Source organism: Ammospiza caudacuta, chromosome 7, assembly GCF_027887145.1.
Source record: "Ammospiza caudacuta isolate bAmmCau1 chromosome 7, bAmmCau1.pri, whole genome shotgun sequence".
Lineage (NCBI taxonomy): Eukaryota > Metazoa > Chordata > Aves > Passeriformes > Passerellidae > Ammospiza > Ammospiza caudacuta.
Window position 1 is genome coordinate 42,060,601 of NC_080599.1, and position 16,951 is coordinate 42,077,551.

At 40.7% G+C, this 16,951-nt stretch overlaps 1 protein-coding gene across 4 annotated transcripts in view; it reads left to right on the top strand.

Annotated features, from left to right (window-relative positions):
* Window positions 1-16,429, top strand: part of ELAVL4 (ELAV like RNA binding protein 4) — an 80,271-nt gene extending 63,842 nt beyond the window's left edge. For all 4 annotated transcript variants that reach the window (XM_058808499.1, XM_058808500.1, XM_058808497.1 and 1 more), the window contains exons 4-7: window positions 7,326-7,479; window positions 7,829-8,054; window positions 9,457-9,495; window positions 13,679-16,429. In XM_058808499.1, the coding sequence (XP_058664482.1) occupies window positions 7,326-7,479; window positions 7,829-8,054; window positions 9,457-9,495; window positions 13,679-14,006 (747 nt within the window). In that variant the 3' untranslated portion in view covers window positions 14,007-16,429. The remainder of the gene's footprint in view (window positions 1-7,325; window positions 7,480-7,828; window positions 8,055-9,456; window positions 9,496-13,678) is intronic.
* The last annotated feature ends 522 nt before the right edge of the window (window positions 16,430-16,951 follow it).

Here is a 16,951-nt window from a genome sequence, read left to right on the forward strand (position 1 = left end):
GCTGGTTTTTTTTGCTTCAGAATCAATCTGTAAATATCTTATTGATGGATGGGCTGAACCTTGGCTCCTGTCCATGTATGTTGGGTAGCTGCAGTCCTCCAGGTGGAATTTCTCTGGCTGCCTTTTGGAAGCTGTTTTGATGGAAAGCAAGTTGAAATGAGTAATCTGTGAAAGCCTTTTACAGTGGCAAATTACTTCTAGTTGCCAAGGTCACTGTGGTCCTGCTGGCTTTGTCCCATCTATGTTAGGGGCTCTGCTGTTCCTTGCACCTTGACTGAACATGAGGTGGCTCTGGGGAGTTGTATTTGCATTCTTTTTTTGACCCCACAAGGCTTAATTCCTGTTTAAAAATAATATATGTATCTTATGCATGTGGCCCGAGATGCTGTCCTTTTCACTTCTGTAACATTTTTGTGGCAGCTTAATGTTCTCTCTCTCTCCTGATGCCTTGCAAAACAGCCATGCAGTCACAGGAGGAACTGGCTTAATAGCAGGATCAGCAGAACAGCCAGGCACAGTCGGCTCTGATGTGTGGACTAAAATAACTGGAGAAATGTTCTTTTTATTCTGTCATTGTTATGATAAATAATCCCTTTTCACTCTAGCAGCTAAAATATTTATGTGCATTTTATTTAAGTCAATGATGCCCTTTCAAGTCAAAGTTGAGAGGTGACGATTTACAGAATATCTGTTGGGGAAAAGCATTGGAGGGAGTTGTGTTTGGTGGTAATAGGTTATACACATTTTGTTCTTCCTCAGCTGATCACAGTGCATATTTTATTTACGTGATTTCATAGCAGCATCATCTTCTTGTGAGAGAGAAAAGCTTCACTTTATTTTTACAGCTAAAGCTTGACATGATTCTGCAAAACAGTTTAGAGTGAGGGAAGAGACAGTGTGTGTTGAAATAAATATATATTCCAGAAATTGAATCTATTTTTAGAAATTAAATTTGCCCATCCATAAAAGCATATGAAAGGTCACTGCTGCTGTTGAAGATTGCCTGGCAATTCAGTTGCATCAAATATCAGAAGGAAAATAAGATGTGTGATGCATGGGGTACAGATTGTTTAAACTGCTGCTTTGCCCTGAAAAAGGACAACGCCTGAAAGATGCGAGGGAAGTGTTTTACAATTTACTTGGGGATTCAGGTGACCTGGCCTTGTTGGAACAAGGGCAGAACAGTTTTGAAAGGAAGTTTGAAATCTAAAAAGAGCCAGTGACCCCCTGAAGTGCAGTCTTGTGCACCCCTCTCTTCCTTTTTCTCTGTTGCCTGAGAAATAGGTTTGCTTCTTCCTTCCCTCACAGGAGCAGGTACATGCTGTGACACTGCTGGAGCAAAGGGAGATGTCCCCAGAGAGGGGAGAAGGAATCTGGGTTCTCTGAGCCCTTGATAAGCTCCAGTTTTAAAATCCATCATATCTATCCGATGGTAAAATACCAAATGGATAAGATGATTCCTCTGTGCTCAGAGACTTTTTCTAGTTTTAATTTTCAGTTAAATTTAATAAATAGCATGAAATTCTGTATTTCTGCTTTATTCTCCTGTTTTGATCAATAGGTCTGGATGGTCCTAGTTTAAAATACAGCAAAAAAGGCTGTGGGAGAAAGTAATGCTGCTTTTTCTGAAAATAAAGTAGTAACATTACTGCTGAAAGATCTTCCTATTTATCTTGGTTTCTGTGGCATTTTTCAAAATGCCAGCTATTTCCACAAAACTCAGGCTCTAAATCTGTCCATGTTAATTCTTGTAATTGTCCACAAAACTACAAACCATCCTGTCACTGTAGGGTAACCAAATAACAGCAGCCTCAGACTTCTCTGTCCTACAAAGTCATTTGTCAAAAAGATTGCCTTCCAGCCGTGCTGCGCGGAGGAGGAGGAGGGATTGCAGCAGGGAGGGCTGGGGAGGAGCCTGTGTCTCCTGCACCCCATCCTAGACTCCTGGGGAGCTGTGGGGGAGCTCAGCACAATTTGGGTGGCAGCCAGAAAGTGCTGGGTCGCTGACAGTGATGGTAGCAGAGCTCTGGTGTTGGGTGCCCCTGGTGCAATGCTCAGCCTAAACCTGGTGTTTTCCAACCGTGTTTTTCCACAGCCTCCCCAGGGCCACCGAGCCTGCTGGGCACTGCCTGCAGCCTCCTATCCCTCTGAAGAAATGGGATGTGCAAGGCTGGGTGGTAAGGAGAGGGTGTACAGAGAGATCAGGGCGAGGCACAGGAGGAGCTTGGATGCTCTGCAAGGAGGAAGAGATGGAAGGTTGGGATGTTGGAAGGTGCTGGGAGTAGCTGAGGTTGTTGGACTGCAGCAAGGAGGGATTTGTGTTTTTGAGTGTCTTTGTGTGCATTGAGCCCCCTTTTTTCCCCCCTTTTCTGAAAATTCACATTACAGGCACAAACTGCAGATTTGGGATGTAGCTGTTGTATAGCTCCATCTAAAATTAACTGCTGTTCTCTTTTATGGTAGCTCACAGTTAGTCAAAGAGGGGTCATTTGCTGTGGCTGCTGCTCCCCAAGACAAAATCTTGGACCAGAAACTTGAAAGATGCTGCAAACCTGGAAAGCCTCAACTAAAGAGGCTCCTGTTTTGCTCTTTAGGAGCCTCTGTCAGTGTAACCCTTTGGACTTTGTAGTGCTTGTTGACAAACCTTCCCCCACACTTTGTGCCTGCAGTGATACTGGTGCTCAGAGGACCTTTCAGTGCTGCATTTGAAGATCCAGCTTTGGTTCTGCTGCTTCCAGCAGGCACCAGAGAGTCTCTGCCTCTTAATTTCATGCATCTTTGCTTAATCGGGATTTTTCTTTTTACTGCCTCAGTTTTGCCAGTGAGTCCTTTTCACTCCACCGAGCCAGAGCAATTATTTCTCTTAGCCTTGCTCTTGATACAGCCAGGAGTGTTCCTAGGTTATTATCTGTGGATGTCTTTCCTGAAATGATGGGATAGACCATTGTACCTGCAATTATAATTAATCTCTGTAAAATGGCATTGAATCGCTCAACAGTAAAGTGCATCGTCACTCCCCTCCATCCTCCAGCCAAGGGCTTAGTGAAGAGAAAGGACAGAGCACTGCAAGCATCAGATGTGAAAGTATTCCACATCCTGGTCTTCAGCCTCTGGACCAGAGGGCTTTTGTGTTTGCTTGTTCTGACAAAGCACAGAACTTTCACAGGAGGGTGTCTCAAATCTGCTTTTGCACAAAATTAGGACACAGTTGAGGGTCTGGAAGTGGTTGTGAGGAAATGTCTCTTTCTGCCATAGCCTGTTCACTGGTGCTAAGATGATTTTACTTCTAGTTCTGGATGTGTATTAAACAAGTGAGACTGTGCTTTATTTATGTGTGAGGCTTTTGAGTTGGTTGTGCTAAAGCTCTTCCAGTTTGTACTAGTGGGACAAGGGGCAGCAAGTGAGGGAAGGGTTGTCCCCATTTTAAACTGGACTTCAGGCAGAAAAAAAGCCAAGTGACTCACCCCAAAAATCACACAAGAAATCCTGTGTCTTGAAGAGTCACAAAAGGACAAAGCAGTCACAAAAGGACATAGCAAAGTCTCTGTATTAAGGTCACCAAGGAGTCGGGTATTTTTGAATGTTACACAAACGTTCTGAAAGCTGCCCAGGGAGTCACTGAACACTGACTGCCCCTTAGCTGCTTGTGGCTGAGAGGTGCCCTGGGTGGATGCCTTGGTGGTCCTTGGGTGCCTGTGCTGCACCCTGATTCAAGGCTCCTGCATGGTTTCCTGTTCTCCAGGTGAGGAATGGTAGATGCAGAGCAAGGCACATCTCAGGGAAGGTTGGCATCTGCAGAATTAGCTGCTTGGTTGCTGCTCAGGTGTGTCCAGGGCAGGGTGGCTGCGCTGGCAGAGCAAATCATTCAGGAAAGATGCAGTTCCTCTTCAGAGCAGAGTTAAATTTTACAAGGGGGCTCCTAGAAATGGACTTGGAGATGTTTGAGAGGTCCAGGATTAGCACAGGAGTTGAAGGCTTCTCTTACAGGGAGCAGCAGCAAAGTGGTTAAGTGGCACTGTTCAAATGGCTGCTGTTGCTTGTTCCAGAAGATAAATGGGATGCGTTCATGCCTCTGGGTGCCTTTGCTGTGGGCTCTGGCTTGGGAAGGCCAGACGGCTTCAATTTATGTTCTGAAGAGTCTCGAGTTTAGTAATTCTTCAAAAAGTTTTCAATATGGGAAAGCAGGTAGGAAATCAATAGGGAAGATAATTACTTGGAGATATTTTCTGTGCACTTGAAGAAAAATGTGCTTTGCCATGGAAGATATGAAATGCTGTACCTTCTGATGCTGCAGTGGTGTTGGGAAACAGTGGTGCAGCCTCTGGAGATCTCTGTTTATTATGAAGAGAAGCCCTTACACAGGCTAATGCTCAATGTCAGATGAGAAATGTCCTATTAAATGTTTTTCATAGTTGTTATTATAAATGTATTTATAGAAACTAACATCTGAGGCCAGCAAGCCATTAAATGAATTCTACAATATTTTATTATCTTCCTTGCAAATTTGACCGCAGAACTCCTGAATGATCTTCTGCAGTGAAATCCAACACCGTGGTTCGACCTTCAACCGTTGTGCGAGCGGACATATATTTTAATGCTGAGAAATGCCTGGGTCAAACAGTACCTTGGTGTTCTCTAGCTCATTATTTGGAATCCTAGCCACCACAAGGAATTCATACTCTTTTCTATTTCAACGCTCTGTTTCATTACAGGGTGGTAACACTGCCGTGAGCAAAGGAAGGGGAAAAAAAAAAATCATTTTTGAGTGTGAATATAAAGAATTAATGCAGCGTCCTCACGCAGCGCTTTGCGGTTTGCAGGGATAAAATGGGAGCTGGTTTTTGCTCCCATTTTAACTCACACAGCATAAGGAGCTTCTGGTGTGATGGAGGGTCAGGGTGGGCGATTTCTTCCTTTGATAGCTCACACACGGGAAGACATCCCGTCCTCAGCACTAACTGAATAATAGCTTGAAAGCAGAATGGCACACTCTAACCGATCGATTTGTCATTGGCTGACCTCAGAGCGAAGATGAAAAAGATTCAAAAGCAGATAAATAATTGACATTACTAGCCTTGAGTCCATTCAGCTCCGCAACCTTTTCTCCTTGATATTAAAGACGGCTGAGTTGCTTTTGGCAGCTTCTTTCTTTGGCTCAGGCTCCCCTGCAGCCTGAATGTTTGATTGCAGGAGGAAATAAAAACTAGACCTGAGCAGCAATAGGTGCTCACATGTGCTGTGAGTGGAGGGTTGGGAGTGTGAGCAGCCTCTCCTTCCTCTGCCTGCCTGCAAGGCCCACGAGAGCAGAGAGCCTTCTGTAAGTAGAAGTGTATATATATATAAAATGTCAGGCACTCATTGCTCTGGGAAGTAGTGTTTTTTGCATATCCCAATACTTTTCATCTTCCCTGTAACGTGGCATTTGGTTAATGAATGTGCCAGAGTGAGAAACCCAAAGGAAACCCCTGGCTGTTTGCCCAGGAACTTTATTCATTTTGCGGTTCTCAGTTTTGAGGAATAGGTAAGATCCCTACCCTCACTCCAGAGAGGCTCTTAAATGTTTTTTAAGCTGTTATTTCTAAAGTAGGTTAAACTGTAGATGCCTGAGCTCTCACAGTGCCCTCTGAAGGTGAGGCATTTGCAGAGTGGGGAGGGAGAATCTGCTTTTCCAAATGCTCCAGCACCAAACCAAGCTGTAGATAAAAGCACCATGTGATTGTCCCTGGTATCCCCAGGGTCTGGATTGAGCCCTGTTACATAAAAGCCAAGTTGTGCCATCCATGTGTGTTTTGGTCCTGGGTCCATCAGAGGGATGTTCAGGACCGGCAGGGAAGTGATGGAAATGCTGCACCCCATCAGCACAAAATGACACAAAATGTGACGCAAAATATTTTCTACCCCAATATCCTCCTTCCTTTCAGCACCTGAAGGTTTCTGCTCTTCTCATGTCTGCTTTGTGCTGTGTGCCTGAGCTTGCCTCCATTGATGCAAATGTTTTCTCTAACCTCTATTTCATATTTCTTTCCCTGAATTTTCCACCTCCTCTCCCCAGCCTTCTCTGTAAATGTTAGATTTAAAAGGTTATGGACAAACATGTAAGTTACAAAGAAATTGCCAAAAACCTTAAAATCTAGCATCTTTAGACTTTGTCTGCTATTATGCAGAGGAGATTGTGGAAGCAAATATTAGTCATTAACATAATTTTCTGTGTTGAGTCAACATCTATTTTTAGGTGTGGAGCACATAAAGACAACTCTTTGACACATAAAACACATAGACATGCATTTGACATCCTCTCTGTTCAGGCTGAGGCTCAGGGAAAAGGGAATACAATTGCTGAATGTATTGTATTTGTGATGGGAACCCCCCCCACTTCCTTCCTAGACACATTTTAAGACATAATGCAGGAGAGTGCTGATCTGTTTATATTGAAATAAATCAAAATGAAGTGCAGAATATTCAGCTTGGTTTCCAATGCTTTTTCAGATGTGCTGCAAAGTAATTCATGATCTGTGCTGAAAATTTGCCATTAGGCTTTATCCAGGAAGTGTTTTTATTATGTTAAATGTGTTTATTCTAAATGTATATATTATTTTAAAAGTGCAGAAGGCTTTTTATGCACCTATTATAATTATAAATCTGATTCATAGGTAGAAGAGCAGTTAAGAGGCTTGAATTAGTAATTTTCCAACAGCACACATGCAGAGCCACAGCTAGATTTTCTTGTTTGCTCGGTCATAATATTTTATGGTCTGATTCTGGGCTTTATAATGCAAGGGAACTTCTCGTGATAAATTGCAGATCCGACAATGAGTGTCAGTCTACAGCTCCCTGAGCAGATGTTCATTTAGTCTAATTTCACCAGTACTTTACTGTTCATCCAGAACAGATCTTGCCAGCTCAGGATGCAAACACAAAGAGAGAGAGCACAAAAGATCGTTCTGCAAATAACCTGATCTGTTTCAGACACTTGGAGGGGGAAAAGAAAAACATGCGGGAACTTGAGCGTGCGGGGCTGGCTACGGCAAATCATCCGCACACCCACAGCCGAGGGGGGGATTCACGGAGCCGCGCGTGGGAAGGTGCACATCAATCCACCTCTGAACAATGGGCTTTTATCACTGCACTTCAGAACCCTTGTGTCTGTTTTAAGGTCTCTGCAGCTCTTCCTTTGTTCCTCCAGCCTTTCCTGGCTCTGCTCGTTTGGCAGAACAGGTCCTGTCTGAACTGCAGGGTTGTGTCTTGTGAAAGAAGAGAACATGATCTGTCCAAAATGCCCAGGGTGGCTGTAGCTCACTAACGCTCCTCTCCTTTTCTCTCCGTAGGTGTCGTATGCCCGTCCAAGTTCGGCCTCCATCCGGGATGCCAACTTGTATGTCAGCGGCCTTCCCAAAACCATGACCCAGAAAGAATTAGAGCAGTTATTCTCACAATATGGGCGCATCATCACCTCACGGATTCTGGTTGATCAAGTCACAGGTTAAAAGAAAACTTTTCTTGATAAGTGCATGGTTTTTCTTTTGGAAGTGGCAAAATTGCAAATGTCTGCAGCTGGGTTTTTTTGACTTGTAGTGTAAAATGCAGTGCCTGTTTCCTTATAAATGTAACTAGAGGTATAACTGCTGCCTCTTTAATGAGGAACTATCAAAATACAGGATATTGTTTACTTAAATTCATTGGGATTGGGAAGAGGATTTTTCTTTACAGGACTTGCCTTAATTTGCAAACCACCTATTGTGAGAAGTTGAACCCAATGTTCAGTTTGTTCGTTGCATAAATGAGGCTGTTCCTACGAATATTCATCTCTTCACATGTTTTTACTTCCCAGGGGTTTCTCGAGGTGTGGGATTTATCCGTTTTGATAAGAGAATAGAGGCAGAAGAAGCCATAAAGGGACTAAATGGCCAGAAGCCTAGTGGTGCTACAGAACCAATTACTGTGAAGTTTGCCAATAACCCCAGCCAGAAAACAAGCCAGGCACTCCTTTCACAGCTGTATCAGTCTCCCAACAGACGCTACCCTGGACCACTTCACCACCAGGCTCAGAGATTCAGGTAATTACCTGGAAAAGAACTGAGGTTCCACCAGCAACAGCAATGTGGGGCAGGTGCTGTGCAGGAAAATATGCTTTAGTTGCGTAGGCTGACCTGATTTTGTTTGTAAAATTAAATATTCTTTCCTGGAGAATGAGGAGGAAAATCTGCTGACAGCAGTAGTCATGTTGTATTTACTAAAACAGCTGAAGTACTGTACAATCAGATCTCATGAAGGCTCACAGAAAAAGGGAGGACAGAATAGAGTTACTCTGGTAATCAAATGAGCAGTGACTGTCCTGTTCTTTCTCTCTTTTTGGGTAATGCTTTTATTTTCTGCTGTATTACTACAGTTTTGATGCAGCTTAGACTTTGATGTTAATGACAGTGGATTGGTAGCAGGAAAAAAGCTGAGTCTGTCCCAGTCAGCAGGAGTATCATTAAATTTATTAGCCTGAGATATCTGCTCTTAGTATAAAGAGCCCTTGTATTAGTCTTTGGTGTGAGGCTTCAGATGCTTTTGGGGATGTTTTATGCTTTGCATTCTGAATATACTGTTTCCATCTGATGCATAAGGCAGAGTTAGCAGTATGTGATGTTCCTATTACTTTCATACTTAATAGTTCTCAGGCAACCCAGCTTTCAAATAAAAAAGTCTGCCTTCAAGAAAGAGAACTTGGACATATTTGCATAACTGAGTTGCACACTGGCTTTAGAGAATTATCCAGAAGTAATTTTAGTTTGTCAGGGATGGAAAGTGCTAATGAATTAAAGATCATAAAAAGTCAGTCATTGGATACATTAAATTTACACTTGTTTTTGTGTCTTTGGCATGCAGCTGTGTCCATTGAGGTTATCACTGAATCATTCCATGGACAGAAGGACTTTATTGTGCTGCCATGGAAAGCAGATGGTTAAATTCTACAAAATTTGGTGGTCAATTTAGATTGACATGTCATGAAGGATTAATGCTAAATTTATATAATAAAATTGGGAAAATGTATTATACTAAAGCAGATTATCAAAGATTATCAAGAAGTTTTCCAGTTCCAGTAGTTTTGGACTTAATATTTTATTTTTAAATTAACTGTAAATATAAGATGAGCAGTTAAATTACCAAAAAAAGTTGAATTATTAAAAAAAAAAGACAAATCCTAAGTGCATCTTTTAAAACCAAGCTATAAAGGTTAAGCTTTTCTCTAGACTGTAGACAAGTTTAAAAAAGGCTTTTAAATGCTCTGGTGGAAATTTAAGCACAACCTCAGACTTAACAAAGCAGGCCGGGAGTTGTTAGGCTCCTTAGATGTGTGGGAAACTTGTTGAACGTTTCTTCTTTGAAAATGGAACACTATTAATAATAGTTCCATTGAGCGATCTTGCCATCTGTGAGACATTAACCCAAAGACCCTCCTTCTCTTTTCAGGCTGGACAATTTGCTTAATATGGCCTATGGCGTAAAGAGGTAATTAGAATTCCACAGATTGCCAGATGTCCGTGTTGGCACAGATTGGTGCTACAATTTATTTTTTTTTAATTCACTAACTTTATTTTTTTTATCCCTTCTTTTCTTCCACCAGCATGTCAAATTCTTTTTAAGTTTGGACTTCAGTTGGTTTTGTTACTTTAAAGGCCTCACGCACAAGTTCTGTGGGGTTTTTCAACCTTTTTTTATTTACAGGTGGGCTTCTCAAATGGTTTAGGTGCCACAGCTACCAGCATTGAAATTGCAGTTGCTCTGCTAAGTGGTGCTTTTTGTAGAATCAAAACTATTAACTTGAGTTTTTACCAAATCTCTCATCTGATAATAGAAAATCTAAGTCAAAAATCAGAATTAGGCTGCTGTGGTCTCTCACAGTTAGGACCACATCATAAGTTTGACTTGAAAATACAGCTGTGTGCACCTCAATCAGCCCAAAGTTTCTTTTGTTACAGGTTTAATACTTTGAATTTTTTTTTCAGTCCTTGAAATTTATTTTTTGTTTGTTTAAAATAGCTGTGTGTTTGTATGTGCACGTATGTGTGAAAGCTCAGCTGATCTGTCAACATTTCTGCTGTTACATGAGTATGCTTGGTAGCTAAAATGAGATGATGTGGTGTTAGTGTTTCTTTTAATGGCAACATCAGCATAAGCGATCCTTGCAGCAAAACAAAGGTGTAGTCTTATTCCTGATGTTGCCCTAAAATGTCCAGATTAAGATGAGAAAATCTGAAATGGTCTACTCACCACACTTGAAAACTATTTGAGCTTTTGTTTGAAGCTCATCCTCTAAAAAGGTATGGTAAGTATATCTCTACAGTAGCTAGTAGCAGACAGTAAGGTGGGGTTTAACCCCTCAGTAACTCAGTGCAGCTCTGAACTCTTGAGTGCTCAAAAGAGCAAAGTCAAACCAGAGCTTCTCCCCAGCAGCAGTGCTGGTGTTCCTGGGCACGTTGGTTTTGTTGGGGTATCCTGAGTGGTGATGGGGATGTGGTCAGTCAGAACCCCCTGATTTTACCACACTGCCCTTCTCCTGTGCTCTCCCACCTTATTTGTTCCTTGAAATCTCATCAGAAACATGGAAACTCTCCCAGTTGAGTGTCTGTCCAGGTGCAGGTCAGTGTCAGAAGGATGGGTTTGTTCTGGGAGGCTTCCCTGGGTTTTTGCTGCTGCTCCTTTGCTGGAATTGGGCTGGCGTGTGGTGCAGGATAGGCTCAGCCTGAGCAGAGGAAAAGAGCAATTACCTGCCTTTATAGGTTATACATCTGCTTTCTCAACATTGTCTGCAGCGTTACTCCAAAAACACAGCAGTGCTCAAAGTCATTTTGCAGGCATCTTAAATTAATTCTTATCTCCTCCTAGCAAACCTTGGCAATTGTACCTGCACTAGCAAAACCTGAATTTATAGGTGCAGGGTGACAAAAAATACCACAATGATAATTTCTGAAGCTGCTTCAGAAACAGGAGATTGGCTTTCCCTGTGCTAACTGTGTGGTACTGATGGAAAATGAGACATGCTGATGTGGAAAAAAGGTTTTATTGAGGCTAATTTCAGATCACTTGCTAGAAGCAAAGCTCCTTATGCGATAGGTGATCTTGTATTTGTGTCAATACACTTGCACCAGGTTCATGCATGTTTTGTTGGATTTACAGCAGCTGCTGTGCTCATGGCACATAAATAGTTGAAAGCTGCATAGCTCCTAAAGGTTTCCAGGGAAAAGCTGCTCTCCAGTGAACTGTAGGAAACTTTAACCCTTTGCATCAGGGAAGCACTTCTTTAGAATGCAAAGCCTTATAATGCATTGTGACACGCACGGCTTTGCATTGTACGGGTTTTATTTCGTCCTTACTTAGAGCATGGTGTGTCCCTCAGAGTTGTATTTCACATTAAATTTAAACATTCCAGAAAGGCAGTGTTTGCTGGCTTGTGTATATTGCTGGCACAGTCAGCACTGGTCAGTGATTGGGCTTGAAGTCCCATCTTGCAGATTTCAAAATGAGCTGAAGCTGTTGGCTTGTACAAGCCCTTGCGGTGCCTTATTTCCAATCCTTATTTCCACCTACAGTGGAAGGAGCAGTAGAAATTGGCCTTGTCCAGCCTTTCTGTGCTGAACTGTTCTGATAATGTCACTGGTTTCACTGTGCGGGAGAGAAACTAAAATGTGTCGAGATAAGGATTTGCAAAAGTGAAGTTGAGTTGGAAAATTGCCATGGATTTTTAATAAACTGTCTGCAAACCTTCCTGAGGATCTGATGCTGTGAGCATTTGTGAACTGCTCATTTACAGCACAGCTACACCCCAGTGATGATCCTCAGCTTAAGATGTATATTCCAAGTGTCTTCTTTTTCCCTGAATATACATAAAAAGTGCCGTCAGGCGTCAACAGAACAGTGAGCAACCATCAAGTGTGTAGTTTCCTTTATGGTTATTTAATATACACTGCATAATACTGTGCAGATTGCGAAATGTGGAAATTATTACAAGTGTAAAAAGTTTTGGAGAGCACAAGAACTCGCTCAGCAACAGAGTATCTCCCTCTGCTCCCTCAATCATCGCTCAGAAAATCCTGAGGAATTATTATTCCATTCTGGTATTGAAACTCATCATATTGAAGGTACACGTGAAACTGGATTTTTAAGACGTTTCCTCTGTGCAGTTGTTATTTTAAAACGTATCCCAAAGTGTAGCTTCAGAAAGCATGTCAATTTTTTTTCCACACTGATGAAAGGAAAATTATGTTGATCCTGAGGGCTGATACTGCTTAACATCTTCATTAATAACCTGAGTCATGGGCTGCGCTGCGCCCTCCTCGCATTAGCGGGTGACGCTGAACTGGTGAGGAGCAGGAGCTGTCACTGCTGCTGGCCATGGCTGCCACTGGGGAGACCTTGGAAAGCGGCAGGAACACGCTGAAATTCGGGACAGGCAAATGTGGAGTTTAGCCCCTGACTGCTGCCTTCAGCTGCCTACCAAGGGGCTTTAGAAAGAAGGTGAAGCCGAGTTTTTTGCAGAGGTCAGACGCAGGAGGACAAGAATCAGCAGTGACAGGCTGCAGCAGGGGAAATTCTACTTGAGGATAAGGGAAACTCATCTGCAGTGAGGATGGAGCCCTGCAGCAGCGGCTGCAGGAGCAGCATTGCTGTCCTTGGAGATTTCCCAAGCTTCCCTCTGCAGGGCCATGAGCAGCAAGTCTCATTTGAGAAGTTTGCCTTGCTTGGAGCAGGAGGCTGATCAGATGATCTCCCTAGATCTTGCCCAGCCTTTGTTATCCCATGATGGATCCGTGTTCCTAAACACCTGGCTTTATCTGCTCTCTTTGGATATTCGAGGTAAAGTCCCAAAGGACAGCGAGGGAGAAACAGTAGGGTGCTCTGTTGAATTCTGGGAGTTAGTTCCTGCATTGTCTTTTTGAAGGACCTAAAGCCTGTCATGGAAATGAAGCCTCACGGTATGAAGGTATCAGTGATGTGCTCATTAATTGTAGAATAAGTAGAACATAAATACAATTGCTGCATAAACCTCCTTCTCTATGCGGCTAGCTTTAGGACTCTTTATCACCTGGATTTTTTCCCCAGTGTATGTCAATTAAGGACCATGTTAGGAGGAGAAATAAAATCTACCACTTAGAGACATCTCTCTAATAGTATTTTTAGCTGAAGAAGCTACCGTTACAGCTGAATCCTGACAAAGGCATTTCTTATTAATCTTTAAAATAGGTCTTGAAGTTTGCTTGGGTTTTTTCGCTGCAGACTAGTAGGAGACGAAGCATTAGATTTCTGTTGTCCTGAAACTTATATCAGTGCTGGAAATAAGTGGCAAATTTCTAAGGCCCTTTTTACACGAGCTGTTGTTTATCACAGTGTGTGCAGGCCCTCTCTGACTCAGATTGTCCTCGAGCATTTCTTTTCTGAGGTCTTTGTACACATCTAAGCAGGGCTTATCCTCGGCGGGAGATGCATTTATGCCCAGATTTGGCGATTTCATTTATTTAGCACAGCTCCCCTCTGCTTCAGCAGGAGTTAGAGAGCAAGGGTGGCTCTGTGGTCATCATCCAGGGACAGGATCCAGAACCTTCAGTACCATTGGCTTATTTACTTTAAAGTCTTGGAGCCCTATAGCTCGTGCCAAGAGATATATTTAGAATAGACCCCTCTTTTTGCTCGGTAGGTTTTCTCCGATCACAATTGATGGCATGACGAGCCTTGTGGGAATGAATATCCCTGGTCACACCGGGACTGGATGGTGCATCTTCGTCTACAACTTGTCCCCTGACTCGGATGAGAGCGTGCTGTGGCAGTTGTTTGGTCCCTTTGGAGCGGTCAATAATGTCAAGGTGATCCGCGATTTCAACACCAACAAGTGCAAGGGATTTGGCTTTGTCACCATGACCAACTACGACGAAGCTGCCATGGCCATTGCCAGCCTTAATGGATACCGTTTAGGAGACAGAGTATTGCAAGTTTCCTTTAAAACCAATAAAACCCACAAATCCTGAATTTCATATCCTTACTTACTAAAATATATATATATAAATATATATACGAACAAAACAAAAAAAAAAAACTCTTCAAGGCTTATATTCAACCATGGACTTTATAAGCCAGTGTTGCCTAAGTATTAAAACATTGGATATCCTGTGAGGAACAGGAAAGGATTTTATAATGCTTAGAAAAAAAAAAAACCTTTGATGCATTGAATGTTCTTTCATAGCTGTCGTTGTTGAATATAATATACATAGATAACAATGTGCAGGGATTTTTACCCGGCCAGCTAGTTTTACTACCTTCCTTGAAGGTGGGTCTTTTTAAGATGACCATTCACTCATTTGAAAAAATAATAAAACAAAAAACAATTTTTACGAACTAATGGGATTAAAAGCGAGAAAAAAGATTTTTGTTTTCTTTTCTGTTTTTTCAAAACATTGATTGAATCAGATTGGTAAACCCCCCACACAAATTAAAGAGGAACAATAAAAATTGCAAAAAGAAGAACATAATTTTGCAACTTTTTTTATTTTTCCTTTTTTCTTTTGTATCATGTGAACTAAACAGTCTTCTGTTAGGGAATGGGGTAACGGGGGATACCTGATGACATAACAATTTAAATAACATTAACAATGTTGCCAAAGAGGTGGTCTCTTTGCTGAAAATGGGTTTCAAGAAAAATCTATTTTTATAAAATATAAAGAATTTTTACAAGAGAATCTGGATTTGAGAAAAAATATTTTGACTGGCTAATTTAGGGGAAATTGACAACTTTGTCATGTTCATACTGCACTGGTAACTTTTTAGAGATCAAGATGTGTGTTTTAAACTGGATTAGTAGATTGTTTTTTGAAGGATGGGCTACAAACAGATGATCTTCGTATCTTTTCATAGCATGTAATAAAAATATTAAATACAGTACGGGAGAGTGTTCTTCCCAGGCACGCAGTTACCCACAGTCAAAACCCAAAAGCAAGGAGATGAGTTGCAAGACGGTTTTTCTTTAAGTCATCAGTATGGGATATCAGCAGAACAAAAGTTAAAAAAATTAATTTTTTGATCAAAAACTTCCTTGGTTTGAGCAGTAGGTGCTACAAAATTATTTACATATCTTAGTATCATAGTTAAATGTAATGTGTTTAGAAAAAAATACATTTGCTTTAAATTTGTTAAGAATTTTCAAATTCACTTTATAGCCCAAGCTAATATAATTGGGCTGTGTTGGCACATTTGGAACACTGTTTATGTTGCTTGAAACACTTATTTATTTAATTGCCGATGTGATGCATATGGCCAAAATCAAATATAGCTAGTTTGGCTAGTCTACTTATTTGTTTACTTAAACTATGGGAAGAAGCATATTATTGTGTCATTTTGTTGTGTGTGTATGTGTATATATAATATAAATATATATATATATAAAGTTATTTTTTCTTTTGGTTAATTTATTATAAGTTGTAACACTTTGCTAGTTTTGTTTGTATATGTCTTAAAATGTTTTCTTATGATACTTAAGTGACAGAGGTATCAAGGTAACTTGTGTAGAAATATTGTTTGATATATTGTCATGTTTGTTGTGAATATTTTTTCTTACTGCACAGTAGAAAAGAAAACAACTGGGTCTTTATTTTAATGTAATTCAGATTGGGGAAAACAGAGCTAAGGGAACAAAATGACTGAGGGGGTGCTCTCCCATGTCCAGTGCACTGATCATTTTAGTATGTTTGTGCTTTGTACGGTTATATATTTAAAACAAAAAAGGGTCATGCTCTTCCCTGAGTACTAGAAACAGTTACTCGCTATGCATAATCTAGTTGATAGTTAAATTTGCTATTGCTTTTCTTGTCTTGTTATATAAAATCTTTTCAATACAAGTTTAGTCTTAATGGTAATAAAACGTTATGGTTATTTATAACTTGTGCTTATTTTGTGCATTTTTTCCATGCTATACCCACTAACTGCATGTAGACTAAGTATTGTTTTTTCACACTGAAGAGGCAAACTTTTGTAGTAGACAAATAACTAAAAGCAAAGGCTGCATCATAATTTTATCAGTTTTTTACTTTAACAATGTTAGATTTTAGTTTAAAGGAACACTCATTCAATGTTCAGGGAAACCTTTATACATCATCTGCTATGAATGAGCGCAGTTTGCTGGGAAAGTTTTGATGCATTTGCTAAGCATTAGTGGGGAAGGCATGTCAGAATCTTTTCTCTACGATGTGTTTTACTATCTGAATAATAATAATAATTTAAAAAATCTTTCTTAGGACCAGGCAGTTGTATACTTTAGTTATAATGAATGACTTCATGTTAACCTTGCTAGTTTAGATCATTTCTGAGGGAAAGTATTGTAAATGTTTTTTTCATAACCTTGTTGTGTTTGAATTATTTGTACTTTAATTGTCCAGACAATAAATGAAAGTGTGTAGAATGGCTATGGACTTTCCACCTTTTTAAGTGTGTTCAGATGTTTTAGTGTTCCCAGCCGCACCTCAGCCGAGGTCCAGGTTTAGTCTCTGATTCCAGAAGCAAGGTCTTCAAGAGAGAAACGTTCTAGTCAAACCAGATTGAGCATATTCATGATTTGTTTTTCCTTCCGAGGGCCAGAAAGAATCGGCCGTTTAATTTAAGATGTTGAACACCAAATAACAAACTGTAACTTTGATTTATTTGAATGTGGAAGATGCTGAAGGGTTTCTACTATATACAGTATTTTTACACAATGAAAATATTAACTCAGTCAATATCAACACTTTAAATCATAGTGAGCAAATTTCAGTGATAACAGTTTTTAAGCCATCATTTAGTTTGACTTTTCTATGAATATGCTATGAATGTCATGCAATATGAAACAGTGTACATATTGTCTGATGTACAACAGTATATATGATCACATTCCAAATTTGATTCTTTTCACCATGTGTTATAACTAGAGTTGATACTTCTTTCAGTT